This window comes from Hippopotamus amphibius, chromosome 8, assembly GCF_030028045.1.
Source record: "Hippopotamus amphibius kiboko isolate mHipAmp2 chromosome 8, mHipAmp2.hap2, whole genome shotgun sequence".
In the NCBI taxonomy this organism is placed as follows: Eukaryota; Metazoa; Chordata; class Mammalia; order Artiodactyla; family Hippopotamidae; genus Hippopotamus; species Hippopotamus amphibius.
In genome coordinates, this window is record NC_080193.1 from 124,471,943 (window position 1) to 124,489,286 (window position 17,344).

At 32.4% G+C, this 17,344-nt stretch overlaps 1 protein-coding gene across 2 annotated transcripts in view; it reads right to left on the bottom strand.

Moving 5' to 3' along the window:
* AGPS (alkylglycerone phosphate synthase) overlaps positions 1–17,344 on the bottom strand; it is a 127,757-nt gene that overhangs the window by 57,763 nt on the left and 52,650 nt on the right. For both annotated transcript variants that reach the window (XM_057745956.1, XM_057745957.1), the window contains exons 9-10: positions 9,611–9,736; positions 6,898–7,006 (exon numbers count right to left, since the gene is read on the bottom strand). In XM_057745956.1, the coding sequence (XP_057601939.1) occupies positions 6,898–7,006; positions 9,611–9,736 (235 nt within the window). The remainder of the gene's footprint in view (positions 1–6,897; positions 7,007–9,610; positions 9,737–17,344) is intronic.

Consider the following 17,344-nt stretch of genomic DNA (forward strand, 5'->3'; position numbering starts at 1 on the left):
CTAACTCAAAAAGATATTTGCACCCCTATGTTCATAACAGCATTATTTACAAAGCAAAGAAACAACTTAAGTGTTCATCATGGATAAAGAAGTTGTGGTATATACATACAATCGAATACTATTCAAGCATAAAAAAAAATGAGGAAATCTTACCAATTGTGAACAACATGGATAGACCTTGAAGGCATTATGTAAGTGAAGTAAGTCAGACAGAGGAAGATCTATCTTCACAAGTACTATATGATCTCACTTTTATGTGGAATCTAATAAGAATAAACAAATAATAAAAATACACCAAACTCACAGAAAAAGACATCAGATTTGTGGTTATCAAAGGCAGAGGGTAGGGGAAGGAAGAAGTGGAGTTAGGTGGTCAAAAGATACAAACTTCCAATTATAAGATAAATAAGTATCAGGGATGTAATGTACAACATGATGGCTACAGTTAACCCTGCTGTATGATATACAGGAAAGTAGGTAAGAGGGTAGATCCTCAGAGTTCTCCTCACAAGGAGGATTTTTTTTTCCTTTTCTTTTTATTGTATCTATATGAGATGATGGATGTTAACTAAACCTACTGAGGTAATCATTTCACAACATATGTAAATCAAACTATCGTGATGTACACCTTAAAGTTATACAGTGATGTATGTCAATTATTGCTCAATAAAACAGGGGTGGGGGAATAGTAGGGAGGACCCCTCCTAAGCTTTATGGTATGTAAATTATATCTCAATAAAACAAAGGAAACTTTAGAGTTATCTTCTTAAACAAGGAGCTGTGAGCCATACATTTTACAAATAGGGTTATTTTTACAAATAGGTATCTTAGATGAGGGGTCTCCAACCCTGGGCCACAGACCAATATGGGTCTGTGGCCTGTTAGGAACTGGGCCACACAGCAGGAGGTGAGTGGTGAGCAAGCTTAGCAAGGTTTCATCTGCTGTTCCCCATTGCTCACGTTACCACCTGAACCATCATCTCCCCCCACACACATCCCGGAAAAACTGTCTTCCACAAAATGTTCCCTGGTGCCAAAAAGGTTGGGCACCACTGTCTTAAGACTATAGAAAGAGTCTAAAAGAACTCTAAACCGTTGCCAGAAAAGAGGCAAAAGGCTGACAGGTAGACTTTTATTACTATGCTGTCTTCTCATCCACCAACACAGAATTATCTATTACACCTATTCCTTCTTACCAAGAGAAGTAGTATCACTTTAATTTTTAAAGTTGCTAATTTTTCTACCACTATACTGACAACATCCCTAGGCTTATTTGTAATTCTTTCTACTCTTTTCAGCATTTTTAGAAGTTCCTTGTAGTCTTAGAAATAAAACCTCATGCTGAAAATTGTCTAAAAATAAACTGAAATTTGTCAGGCACAGACTCCTAAAGACATGAATCATCTTTTCTATTTATTCTAATCTATCCACAGACTTCAGAAAACTTTAATAAATACTAGTTCAAAATCAAAAGTCACTAGGTTGAAATTCATTAAGGAAAAGGTTAGTATAAGCCTTGACTTCAGATAGGAAAGTTTCTCTATTTAAAATTAAATTCCAAGTTCCTGACTTTCTGTGAAATATTTCTTTACATCTCAGAAATAAAGCTATTTGAAATTATTTCTATGAATTACTGCAAATACAATCCAAATAAAAAATCAGAAACCATTTAAAAGCCAATCAATGACAAATAGAACAGAGTACAATCCAATGGAATATCAGGTAGCTGCCAAAAAAGAATGAAGTGGTTCTAAATGTGATGATTTGGAGTGAGCTTTATAAAATTAAGTATAAAGCAAAGAGTAGTAAACTCCCATTTGTGTTTTTAAAAACACACACATATATGCTTATAAATAGCAAAAGCGTTTACTACGGGCAAGGGAGATGCCTAAAAGACAAGGATAGAAGAAGCAGATTTCTCCCTATACATTTTTCAGTGTCTTCTGAATTTTGTACATGTACGTACATACTTTAACTTTGTACATGTAATTACTTATTCAAAAAGTTTATTTTAAAATTTATGTATTTAAAACATTAGCAAATTTTCTTTAAAATTCTAATGGTACACCCAAATTCTAAGGTACTAATAAGAAGTGACCATGCCTTAAATTTCTGTACACCCTTATTGCCTCATATGTATAGTAGGTACTCTAAAGTGGTAAAACCCACCATAACACTATAAGTAAAGTTAAAAAATAAAAATTAGTAAAATGAGACTTTGCATTGTTGCAAGGTTAATGAAATGACCAAGGTAAGTCTGTGCAACTATCCAGCTATGAGTTCTGCAGCAGGGGGTGGGGGAGGTCCCAAATGCAGTCTGGCATCGGGCAGTTCTTCTATCCAGACGTATGTTCAAATTAATCCAATCATAAATGTTTATATTTTATATCTAAATTCTCTTCATCAAAAGGCTCACTTCTGTTGGGCTTTATTATATTTATTGATTATTTTGCTCTGGGAATTTTATGTCCGTGGAGTGATACAAAACTACTTACATTACTCATTATTTGACTATGTGCACATTATACCAATATTTTATATCCACTTTATATAACTGTAAACAACTCCATGGTAATGTGACATCATAGAGGCTTATATGTCATTCACTTTTCTTTCTGTTTCAATAAAAATATGTTGCTGTAAATTTAAGAATTTTCTGTTTTATAACTTCAAATACAATATTCTCAAAATTGAAAGCTTCAATTACTAATACAAAATGCAAGTATTTGCTTGACGTAAATAAAATATTTCATAATTTGAAAACAAACTTTCAGGTGACTTCAAGACTGAGAAGAATGGCAGTCATCTGATTCTGAATCTTCCCTCTCCCTCTACTTCCCCACTCCAAACATGAAAATCAACAAGGAAAACAAATAAAACCACACAGGACATACACTTTAGTATTAAAAGGACACAAAAAAAAAACACTACGACTTTCTAATTACACTTAAGTAGAGATAAAAAGAAAAAATTCCAATAGACTTTCTATAGCCTTCCAGCTGCTACAAGCTTATAAGGGCAGAAAGTGAGTAAAGGGGAGGTTTATAAGACTCCATGAGAAAGAGTAGAGGATAGCAAAGGACTTAAAGGAAGCAGAGAAAAAATCAGCCCCAGAAAGCAAAAGTACAACAATAAACCCCAAATGCTGTATAAGACTTGGTAAGATTCTAGCTATGGGGAGGGGTTTGAAAATGGAAGGAACCAGAAATGATACCCTTGGACAAGTAAGGGGAGGATTTTCAAAGAAGCATCAAATTAGAGGAGTGTTGTTCTCCTTGGAGACAAGGCAGTGAAGGGAAAGCATAAAGTTAGGAGGAAAATTAAAGATCTGATAGAAATGAAAGGAACAAGACATGCCATGGCTTCTCTCACCAAAGATACCACCATCCATAAAGCAAATAGCACAAAAGATGACAGAAGTGACAGAACAGAAAGAACACTCTCAAACTAGGAACCCTTAGACTAGATTCATACAAAACTACTGCAAAAGGTCAGAAAACTCAAAGAAAAGCTTTTCTGCTGATAAAAAGTCTCCCCTACAAAACCAACCACGATCCTGAAGAAAACTATAACACAACATTTCAAACTCAAACAAGCATTTGGGGATATGAAAAAATACTTGAATTAGAAATACAGACACTAAAAACATAAATGGACAAGACAGAAGAAATGAAATAAAAGATGACCAAACTCAGAGAAGAAACAGAACAACAACAATAAAACATAAAAAAAATGAAGGCTAGGTTACAAAGTATCCAAAGGAGAAGTGAGATTACATTCAAATGAAAACTTAAAACAGGGCACTGAAAAAAAGCAGGAAAATAACCAAGAGAATGAAAATGAAATAAAGAAGTTAAGAAAAAAAAGTTAGAGAAATCATGGTTGAAATGGAAAACAAGCAAAGAAAGTCAGACAAATGTATATCTGGTGTCCCTGAAGAAGAAAAAACAAAACAGTGAGGGGAGGGACTCCAAAACCCTAATATTTACCATTACAATGCCAAAAATAGCTTTACAGAAATAAAAGAAGACCAGCATATACACACAGAAAGGGTCCACTAGGTACCAGAGCAAAATGAGCCACAACAATCAACTCTGAGTTATAAAAGTAAACTTTAATGATAAAGAGGAAAAAACCTCACTGCATTCAGGCAAAAAGGCAAAAGAACTAGCATTAGATTTCTTTAAAACAACATATAAAACTAAAGCAAGAGTGGGATAGCATTTTCAAAAAACAAGGAAAGAAAGTGTGACCCATGAATATTAAAGCCACTCAAGCTGTCCCACAGGTATCAAGGGCATACAAAAATAGTTTAGAACATTCCAGAACTCGTGGGATATACAAATGTGCCTTTCCTGAGGAATTTACTACAGGATGAGCTTTATTTAACCAAAAGATGAAGTAAAAACTACACAGAAGAGGACTTCCCTGGTGGCACCATGATTAAGTGGCTAACACAGGAGACACGGCTTCAATCCGGTCTGGGAAGATCCCACATGCCACAGAGCAACTAAGGCCATGTGCCACAATTACTGAGCCCAAGCACACTAGAGGCTCTAGAGCCCTTAAGCCACAACTACTGAGCCTGCGTGCTGCAACTACTGAAGCCCGCTTGCCTAGAGCCCATGCTTCAAAACACGAGAAGCCACCACACTGAGAAGTCTGTGCACCACAACAAAGAGTAGTTCCCATTCATGCAACTGGAGAAAGCCCGGGCGCAGCAACGGAAGACCTAATGTAGCCAAAAAACAAAACAAAACAAAACAAACAAACAAACAAAAACAACCTACACAGAAGGACTGATAGTAAGCATTTCATCTATTTCATTTTAGAGCAAAGGCTAAAACAAGGGTGGGTAACAAGCTAAAAAATAAAAATGTACTTTTAGCCATTTTTCAAATAAAAGAGTAAATCATTATAAATTACTAGTAAATTCCATAAACAGGAAAAGAATATAAAAACTTTCAAATGCTTTATTACAGTTTTCATTATATTGATCATACTATTATAACATCTAAAATGGGAGGAAGCTGCTTGTCAAAAAATCATTATGAAAAATTCATAATACAAAACAAGACAAAAACATTAAACTTAGCTTGGTTAGTCACATATGGAACTTAGTAGGATAGGAGGAAATAGGTTTTTTTATAATGGTAATGCTTTCAAGGTTGTCATCAAATGATTTAACCATAGCAACAGAAAATATTTTCTAAAGCTCAAGGAAAAGTTTATGATTCGTATTTAAGGCAAGAGGTTATTATTTAGATAGTTCAAAATAGCAGATAAAATACATATTATAAAAGAATATGATTTCACATAAATTTACTTTCTCAATCATGCTGCCTCCTGGCCTATATTAAGATGACTCTATATCCACATACATGCAGACATGGTAGTTCTATTTTTAGTTTTTTAAGGAACCTCCATACTGTTCTCCATAGTGGCTGTATCAATCTACATTCCCACAAACAGGGCAGGAGGGTTTCCTTTTCTCCACACCCTCTCCAGCTTCTATTGTTTCTAGAGTGTTTGATGATGGGGAAAAAAATGTTTGATGTGGATACTTGAAAAGATAATTTATAGAGTTGACTCCAACTATGTATATACCAATAGTAAAATTAATAATTATCAATTTTAATACTGATTTGTTATTGAATTTGACATTTGACTGGAAAAAGTTGCATTCTTTCAGTTAACTCTTGGATGATGCATTAGTATAAGAAGTTCCAAAATAATATTTTTTAGAGAACTATATTATTTTAAAGGAATTTAACACTTTATTTTTTTCATTAAAAATATAGTTCTGTTTTTCCATAGAAGAGTACACTGATCAGAAAAAGAATAAGACAGTAAATTGGTGAAACACCTTGACAAAGGTTTGTCACTAATTATCATGAAAAAAAACCTAAGCTACACTACTGGTCATAAACTTAATACATCAAGTTGATACATCATTAAGACAATTTATTTTTTCCTTGATGTTACCATCAAAAGTTAGAATTTATGCCCTAACATGCTAGTTTATTATAAGTGCTCTTTTATTCATGAATATATAGCTACATGTTTTGAAAATCTTTTTGATAGCTTGTACCACCTTCTGACATTAGTACTGAGTTCCTCTGGTAATTTGGAAACACTTTTATTTATCTGAATTTAAGGCATAACCCTCTCTCTCTACCATGCTAAGAACTGAAAAATATGCCCACTTTCACCTCCTCCATGAAATTCACAGTGCCTACATAACAGTTAATTTGCAACCTAGAAAGAAGGTTAGTGTTTTTTTTTTCTGATAGGTACAGAAATCAAATGCTTTGCATAAGATGAAAAACTACATTCTAACCTACCCATCATTAAGTAACCAAGCAAAGGAGATGACTTACATAGTGAAAAACTAAAAAATCAACATAAGTTTTAAAAGATATGTGAATCAACAGAATTTTAAATTCCACTTCTTCAAAAACCAAGTAACAAATAATGAAAGATATTATTATAGAAAGACAAGGCAATATGACAATACTTTATTAGTCCTTTCCTCTTAATAATTCAGAGAAGATTAGAAAATACCATGCCATAAAATGTTAAAGCAAACCATTTTAAACCCTAACAACTACTCTTCCTAAAATTGATTAAAAACTCTAAAAGAAAAAAAAAATAACACCAAAAGGACTAAGCTGGCTCTAAACCCATAAAAAAGCAAAATGCAAGGGAAAGTTTAATAAGATGTTCTCATAATAAAAACTTTATGAAGTACTAAATTAAAGTAATAAAACTTTAAAAAAACTTCTTTAAATACACAAAACATGTCTTTCAAAAATCTGATATCTCAATATCACAGATTTTCACAAAACTGAATCACTAACCTGTATTTTTTCATAATAAACTGGCAGTTATATTTACCTTCAGATCCCATGATGAAGTGATGGATATCAGGGCCTGTTGACATTCGAGGTCCTTGACAGCTTTTTTCTATTATACCTCTAGGTGTTACCATTTTTATATGAACCACCTGTTTAATACAATGCATGATGTAAATCCTAGGTATCTGTCAGTGAATGTTGTGTGTGTGGGTACACACACTCATATATATTTATATAAAACATTATTTTTTAAATTTTGGTTTAAGTGATAAGTGGTGATTCCCTTCAGAATTCTAATATCTTTTAGTAATTCTTAGACTAAAAGTAAATTTTATATAACTTTAAAAGAGGGAAGAATTATTCTAAGATTGTTATTGGCCTAGGCATATTCATCATCTTAAAAACTGAAAAGCACATTTCTTTAAACCAAAGTTAGTTTACAGTTGTCCATGTGGTAAAGAACTAAAGGAGAGAAAAAATATGCAATGATCATATTTTAATAGGTTCATTCTTTCATTTATTTAACAATATTTATAAAGCACTATTATTCATGTCAAGCATTCTAGATGCTTAGAATTTTAAGAAAAAAATTATTCTTGCCTTATCCCCATCTTCAACTTATTTACTTTGCCCACTCAGTAGAAAAGAGTGAAAAGAATGAAGCAGTAATTTTGATCACATCAAAATTGGGATGAAGAGGGCAATGTGGTGATTGGGTTAAAAAGAGGAAGAAAGATATGTGTGAGAAAATAAGTCTATTGTGGGGAGAGGGTCAATTCAAAAATGTTCCTCAGATTTGACTCAGAAATGGTTAGGTAAAAACCCAAGACATTTTTAGAACAGTTTTTTCACAGGTAAATAAAAATAGTCTATTGCTGAAGGAAATAAGCAGAGGACATAAATCATGAAATAAAAAGATAAAAATTGCCAATGAGGACACTTTAAAAGTTTACATCCATGAACAAATAAAGAAATACAAAATTTTAAGAAAAAAATATAAATAACAGATCCAGTAAAATAAAGATTCTCATCATGCTAGTAAGAATGTCAACTGGCACAAAATTTTTAGAGAGCAATTTGGCTGTAAGGGTCTAAAGACCTAAAAACAGACTTGATCCAACAATTCAAGCTCTAGGAATCTACCCAAAGGAAATGATCAAAGATGTATGCTAAAGAAATTACTATAGAAGATATTTTCCCTTTATTTATTTCTGTACTTTTGAAATAAAAATAATTTAAATATTCTTTAATAGGGAATTACTTTACTAAATCACAAATTATCAATAAGAGAATTATGTGCACTTTTAAAAAATAATGGTGCAAACCTATGCTCATTGACATGTTAATACATTGACAACACAGTTTAAAGAGCTGATTAAACATGGTATGATGCTTTTTTATATTAAAAACTAGATATACGCACGCAAATAAGTACATTAAGATGTATACTTATAATTTGTGGCCCTTAAATAACCCCAAAAATGATTAAAATAAATTACATACTTTAGCAGTACTAAATGTAGCATTGTACCCAATATGCTTCACTCTGATAAAGCTTTTAATAATCCAATAGCAAAAAGATCAAATTGTCTCCTCTGAAACTGAATTTATGTTATCTTAATTGCAAAAAAGAAAAATGTGATTTCTAAAATGTCTTCAATTAAAAAAAAAAAAAGCAAATTGGGAGATTGGGATACCCAACTGCACACTCTAAATATACACAGCTTATTGTCTGTTAACTGTATCTCAATAAAAGTTCTTAAAAAAAAAAAAGAATGCAAACATCTAAAAATGTTCATAATATAGACACAAAGTCCTAAGTTGTTGGGTGTTAACTATAAAGAACCAATATATTTCATCAATGATTTGATATTTCTATCAACAAAGACACTGATGAAAATGCTAAAATGGTAGATTTGAAAATCAAAGCTAAATAGCTCTAGGAATAATGTTAGGAATCACTTTAATAGTCTCATAAATTATTCTTTTGAATTGTTATCAAAATATTGATGATAAAGGGAACTAACATGTATGAAGTACCTATTACATACCAGGGATTCCACTAAGAGTTTTCATTTTATGTCCTTTATTCCTTATAATAATTCTATGCAACAAATAACATTATTCCATTTTATACAGCAGGAAACTGAAGTTTAGAAAGGTGAACCAGTTTGCACAAGGTCACACAATTAATCACCGGAAAAGCTACAAATTAAACAAATGATACCTACTTACTAGCCAAGATGCCTATAGTTACACTATCACACTAACTCTCAAGAGAAATGACACCAGATCAACTAAAAGAAAATGATGTGCACATAAAACATTACACTAACTAGAACACTTTCAATTGGGCCCTTTAATTCTATACAGAAAATTATTTCACAAAAATAAATATAAAATCTCATAAGGCAAAAGAGTAGTAATGACAAGATCACCTAAATAGACTAAAATCTTGGAAGAGTTGAGGACGAAGGCTCCAAGGCTTACAAAATAGTATTTAGATATATTTATAGGTCAGATACTATGAAATATCTACAAAGCTTAAATATCAGTCACTCAAAAAGATGCACTCAAATAAATGACACAGTTGTGTCTTTTAACTGTTTATATTATACATAGTGAACGTTACTATAATCAAAAGAGGTATAGTTTTGGGGAGACTCTCCAACTCAATTTTTAAAGGCTTAACAACTTTATCATAATCTCTACAGACTAGTCAATTATTTTATAATAACTAGAAAAAAATTTACCAAGTCCTCAATATTGCCATAGATATTCTTCTTCATGCCTGATGCCCGAGTAGATACCCATCCTCCCACAGTGCTGAATTCCATGGAATCTGGTTCATGACCTGTACAATAACCACTTTCTTTAAGCTGAAAAACAAAAATGTAATATTTTACCAGTGAAAATGGCCCCATTTAACACAGCACTCAACACATTAACTCTTTCCACATTAAAATTTCCATACGTCATTGCTATCTGGGCTACACAGAAAAAGGTATACTTTTATCATACTTGTCCAAAAATATTTTTAAGTTTTTGCCTAGTGGAAAATTTCACAGAATTGAAAAATATGGGCCAAAAGACAACTGTATTTTCCACAGGTTCATCTGCCAATCTTACTCCTTACATTCTTCTATTTTAAAGCCAACTAACCATCCTACTTTTTTTTTTTCCACAAAGACACAATTTAAATACTTACGGAGATCAGATTATACTTAAATAACTGCCAACTTCACCTAAACACTTTCAATAAATAAAGCACTTAATCTCTTATTCTCCCTACCCTAACATAATCTGCAGCAGGCCTGTAGAAAATCTGAGCAAATTGCCTGTACTTAATTCTGTCAAGGAGTCATGTGTTTTAATGTACAGCCATCTGGCTAGGTTTCCTGCATGTAATATCATCATTTATTTGTGATGCAGATCATGCATTCCTGTACATTAAATAGTCACTTGTTTCTCATTTTTCTATATTAGCTTGGCTTTGCCATCTGCACAGCACCTGAGGTGGAATGGATGCCCTTTACTGCAACAACACTAAAGCCATTCCACTAAAATCATTTTAAAGACTCAGCCATCTCATGTCAAACGGTACAGACACCACCATCTGCATACCCACTGTCTACTGCACTCAAGCCCATCAATCTGTGTTGACAATTTTGATAGTCATCCAATTAAGCAACTGTTTCTATTTTTCAAATAAGCCATGCAGAGATGTAGAATATGTCACCTATGTTTATATCTGTGTATTTAAGTATGGTATGAAAGCTGTAATCCAAAATTTGAGAACCTATAGGTTGAATATAATTTGTTAGCTTTCACACACAAGCAATGTAAATTATTTATCATGTCTAACTTTGTTGCTAGGAAAACAATATTTTAAAAGGCATCAATTATGACATAATAGAATTTTTTCACTAAACATTCAATACATTTATTTAATTTTAAGAGGTTAATTCACAAATAAGTAGCTTAAATACAAGACTAAAAGTTAAAATGAAGATTATCAAACCATTATATTTCTTCCCTAATTCACAATCTATGTTCATATCATTCACTCTCAAAAGACAACTGCCTTTCAATTTTTCTGAAAGTTACACACACACACAGAACTCTTAAAACTCAACAATAAGAAAAAAAACAATTAAAAAATGGACCAAAGACATTAACAGACACCTCACTGAAAAGAGCAAATAATCATATGAAAAGATGTTCCATATCATATGTCATCAGGGAAATACAAGTTAAAACAACGAGATACCACTACACAACTATATCAACAGCCAAAATCCAGAACGATGACAACACCCAATGCTAGAGAGGATGTGGAGCAACAGAAATTCTCAGTGCTGATGGGAATGCAAAATGGGAATCTGGAAGACTATCTGGCAATTTCTTATAAAACTACACATACTCTTACTATACAATTCAGCAATCACATTCCTTGTATTTACTCAAAGGAGTTAAAAACTTATGTCCACATAAAGACCTGCACATAACTGCTTAAAGCAGCTTTATTCATAATTGCCAAAACTTGGAAGCAACCAAGATGCCCTTCAGTACCTGAATGGATAAATAAACTGTGGTACATCCAGACAGTGGAATATTATTCAGTGCTGAAAAGAAATAAGCTAACAAGCCATGAAAAGATATGGAAGAAACTTAAACGTATATTACTACATGAGAGGAGCCAATTTGAAAAGGCCACATATTCTATGATTCCAACTACATGACATTCTGGAAAAGGCAAAACCACAGAAACAAACAAAAAGATCAGTGGTTGCCAGGGATGGGAAGTGAGAAAATGAACAGGGAGAATGTAGGGCAGTGAAAATACTCTGAGTGATGTTATAATTACGGATACTCAGTGATTCTTTATACATTTGTCCAAACCCACAGAATGTGCAACACCATGAGTGAACCCTAAAATAAATTATGGACTTTTGGTAATTATGATGTATCAATGTAGGTTCACCCTTGGTAAAAGAAATCTCACTGTCATTATATCACTTACATGTGGAATCTAAAAAAGCTGAACTCATAGAAACAGAGCATAGATAAGTGGTTATCAGGGGATGAGGGGGTGGCAGAAATGGGGAGACAGTGGTCAAAGGGTACAAAGTTCCAGTTATAAGATGAATAAGTTCTGATGATTCAAAAAAAAAAGAACGAACCTACCATTCTCGTGAGTGATGTTGATAATGGGGGAGGCTATGCATGGGTGGGGACAGAGGCATGTGGGAAAACTCTGTACCTCCCTCTCAATTTTGTTTTAAACCTAAAATTGCTCTTAAAAAATAGTGTTAAAAAACATGAAACAAAGCTATTTTCAGAGAAACAAAAGCAGAAAAAATTCATCAACAGCAGACTCACACTAAAGATATTTAAAACAAGTCCTTCAAGCAGAAGGAAAATATCATCAGATTGCATTAAAGACTCCATAAAGGGTAACTAGATGGGTAAATATAAAAGATGTTTTCTTACCGTTTAAATACCTTTAAAAGATAACTTACTACTTCAACAAAAACTATAACAATATACTATAGGCTTTACAATATACATAAAAGTAGAATGTGTGACAATAGCACAAACGAGAGGGGAGAGGGAAGTATAATGTTTTAATGGTTCTTATGCTAAACTCTCAGTGTTATATATATTATCACCTTAAAGTAGACTGTTCTAAGTTAAAGATATATACTATAAAACCTGAAGCAACCCTTAAAATAACAAAACAAAAAGTTATAACTAATACAGAAACAAAAAGATTAAATGGTATCATTAAAAAAAATATTCAATCCAAAAAAAGGCAGTAAAAGCGGACAAAAAGAAAAAACAGGAAAAATAGAAAACAAATTGCAAGATGACAAACTGAACCACAGCAATAAACCACATTGAAAGTAAATGGTCTTACCACCCCAATAAAATGTAGAGGCTTCACATTAGATAAAAAGGAAATTAGACATTAGACAATCGTATGCTGTCTACAAGAAAAGCACTTTAAATATGAAAATACAAATTAGTAGAAAATTTAAAAATGGACAAAGGTAAAAGCTATATCATGCTAACAACAGTCAAAACTGGAATGGCTGTTTTAATATCAGATGAGGTAGGTTTCAGAGCAAAAAATACTATCACAAAGAAGGTAGGTCATTTCATAGCAACAAAATTGTTTATTAGTCAAGAAGCTATAATAATCCTAAATATTTATTCCCCCAATAACAGAGCTTTAAAATACATGAACTGAAAACTGATAGAACTGCAAGAAAAAACAGATCTATAAGAATAGTTGGAGGTTTTAATTCCCTTCGGTCAATAATTGATAGAAGTAGACAGAAATTTTTTATAAATGTAGAAGACCTGAATAACACTATAAATCAATTTACCTAATAGACATTTATAAACTACTCCAACCAACTGCAGCAGAGGAAAAATTCTTTTCAAGTGTATATGGAACATTTATAAGATAGACCATATTGCAGGCCATAAAACAAGTATCAATCAATTTGACAGGATTTAAGTCATATAAAGAATGTTTTCTGAACACAATGGAATTAACATAGAAATCAGTAACAGAAAGATGTTTGGAAAAATGCCCCAACAATTGGAAACTAAATAACAACTTGTAAGTACCTATGGGTCAAAGAAAAAATCAAGAGGGAAGCAGAAAATATTTTGAAATGAATGAAAATGAGCAGATTTAGGAGACAACTAAAGCAGTAGCTGGGGGAAATTTATAGTACTGAAAACCTATATTAAAGAAGAAGAAAGGCCTCAAATAAATCACCTCATCTTCCACCTTAAGACACAAGAAATCATTTGACAAAATCCAAAATCCACTCCTTATAAAAACACTCTGCAAACTAAGATAGAAGGAACTTCCTCAACTTGATTAAGGGCATCTACAAAAAAACCCCTCTAGTTAACATCATACTTAATGGTGAAGGATTGAATGCATCTCTCTTAAATCAGGAACAAGATAAGGATGTCTATTTTCACTCCTTTTCAACAGTGCATTAGAGGTTCTAGTTGGTACAATCACGTGAGAAAAAGAAATAAAGGCATACTGATTGGAAAGGAAGAAGTAAAATTGTCTTTATTCACAAAGGACATGACCATATATGTAGTAAATCTAATGGGAGCTAAAACTTTTAGAACTAATTAGTGAATTTAGTAAGATTGCCAGATGTAAGAGCTATAAACAAAAATCAATTTTATTTCTATATACTAATAAAGAACACAGAAATTGAAAACTTTTTAAAATACCATTTACTATAGTATAAAAAAAATAATACTTAAAGACAAATCTATTAAAAATATGAAATATTTGTACACTAAAAACCACAAGACACTGCTGAGATAAATTAACAGACCTAAAAAAACTAAAGCTAAAAAATCCATGTTCAACTGTAATTCAGAGAGACTCATGCACTCCAATGTTCATTGCAGCGCTATTTACAATAGCCAGGACATGGAAGCAACCTAAATGTCCATCAACAGATGAGTGGATAAAAAAGATGTGGTACATATATACAATGGAATATTACTCAGCTGTAAAAAGCAAGGAAACTGGGACATTTCTAGAGACATGGATGGACTTGGAGACTGTCATACAGAGTGAAGTGAGTCAGAAAGAGAAAAACAAATACCGTATATTAACACATATATGCAGACTATAGAAAAATGGTACAAATCAACCGGTTTGCAAGGCGAAAATGGAGACACAGATGTAGAGAACAAACATATGGACACCAAGTGGGGAAAGCGGGGAGGGTTGGGGGGGAATGAATTGGGAGATTGGGATACCAAATTGTATGTTCTAAATATATGCAGTTTATTGTATGTTAACTGTATCTCACTAAAAGTTCTAAAAATAAATAAATAAATAAATAAAAATAAATAAATAAAAAGCCCATGTTCATGGATCAGAAGATTCAATATTAAGATGTCAGTTCTCCCCAAAGTGATATATAGAATTGATGCAATCCCAATCAAAACCCCAACAGGCTTTTTTTTTTAATAGAAATTGACAACATCATTATAAATTTCATATGGAAATACAAAGAACCTAGAATCACCAAAACAACTTTGAAAAAGATTTATGATAAAGCCACAACAATTTGAACAGTGTGGTACATTTTATTGCATAAAGATATACAATAGATCAATGGAACAAAATAAGAGTCCAGACTAGACGCACATTTTTATATATGGACAACAGACAGTTTTTATGATGGTACAAAGTCAATTTGGTGAAGAAAGCATGGTCTTTTCAATAAATGGTGCTGGAACAACTGATTATCCATATGCAAAACAAATGAACTTCAAACCATCCTTCACACCACACACAAACATTAACTCAAAAATCTTCAAAACTCATCAGATTTGAATAGAAACTAAAAACTATGAAACTTAAATGGGAGAAAATCTTTGTAACCTCAGGCTAAGCAAAAGTTTCTAGATATGACAGTAGAAGCATGATCTATAAGGTAAAAAATTAAGTATGTTGCACTTTATTAAAGTTAAAAACCACCTGCTCTTCAAAAGACTCTGTTAAGAGAATGAAAAGACAAGTCACAGAGTGGGAGAAAATATTTGCAAAGTATACATCTGAAAAAGAACTTATGTCCAGAATATATTAAAGATATTCTCAAAACCCAATAATCAGAAAACAAACAATCCAATTTAAAAATTGGGCAAACAACGTGAAGAGACACTTCACCAAAGATATACTGATGGCAAATAGCACTTTAAAAGATCTCCAATATCACTAGTCATTAGAGAAATGTAAATTAAAACCACAATGAGATACCATAACAAACCTACTAGAACATCTAAACTTTAAAAGACTAACAACAATAAATATTGGAGAGAATGTAGAAAAACTGGAACTCCTATACAGTGCTAATGGGAATATCAAATGATGCAATCACTCTGGGAAAAGGTATGTTAGTTTTTCAAAAAGGTAAATATAAATCTACCATATGATTTAGCCATTTCATTTCTAGATACTTACCCAAGAGAAAGGAAGGTATATATCCAAACAAGGATTTCCATATGAATATTCAAAGCAGCTTTATTTGTAAAAGCCCAAATTAGAAATAATCCAAGCGTTCAACAATAACTGAATGGATAAGCAAACAGTGGTATATCTATACAACAGACTACTGAGCAACAAAAAGTAATAAAATAATGATACATGCAACAATACGCATGAATCTCAAAATAATTATGCCTAGTGAAAGAAGCCAAACCCTCTCCTCACCCTTGTAAAAAGAAGAGTATGTGATTTGATTTTAATAAAATTGTAGGACATTTAAACAAATCTACAGTGACAGAAAGCAGATCAGTGATTGTCAAGGACATGGTAAAGGCGGGATATAAAGAGGCCAAGAGGAAACTTTTGGGAATGATGCATGTGTTCTATATCTTGATTGTGGTGATGGTTTCATGATTGTATTCATATACCAAACCTTATTAAGTTGTGTGTTTCAAATGACTGCAATTTACAGTACTGTATGACAATTATACCTCAATGAAACTATTATAAAACAAAACAAAAACAAATGACTCAGGATTTTGGCTCAAGCTGCCCAGAGAACTGAATTGCTACCAACTGGGAATGAGAGGGCTAAAGAATAAGCAAATTGTGGAGGGAAAATTGAAATTCAATTTTTTTAATGTTGAGTTTGAAATGTCTATTAGATATACAGTGGAGACATCAACTAGGCAAGTGGCTACGCAAGTTTAGAGTTCAAGAAAGAAGTCTAAGGTGATATAAATTTAGGAGTTTTTGGCATAAAGAAGGAAAATTCAAAGTCAGCTGTACTTGAATAAAGCAGATAGTTCTCAATAAAAATTAGAATAAAAGTTGTAAGTACTTCACATTTTAACTGATTTCATCCTAACAAAAACTTTATGAAGTAGGAATTATTATCTCCATTTTATAGATAAAGAAACTGAGGCATAGAGAAATGTGTCCCGGGGGGCGGGGGGGGGTATCATAAGTCACATATCCCCAGACTATTAACTAATGAAATTAAGTAGCCAAAGATTTAATAAACCTAGAAACAAATTCCCCAAATCCAAAACTGACATTTAGTGACCTCCTTTAAACTTCATACATATTAAAATTAATGTAATCTACAAGTTTAAAGGATGAAAATCTGTGCTACCCAACTACTATATTTGTGTCATTTTAAAACTTCTAGAATGAAAAAGCAGGAAGTTTTAAGTTGGTTACCTCAGCTGAAGAAGAAACTGAAGGATAAAGAAGCATAATGAGGAAGAACTTGAACTGGGATCAATTCAGCTGTAGAAACTATATTAGAGTCTACTAGAGGCAAAAAGAAATGTTCTATATTGGCACTTAGGGAAATGAACTAGTAGGTAAAATATCAGAAGTTCCTAGTCTAGGAAAATGTCACTTAAATTTCAAGGAAATATGTTCCTTGAATTTTAATTCTAACCTTTAAAAAAAA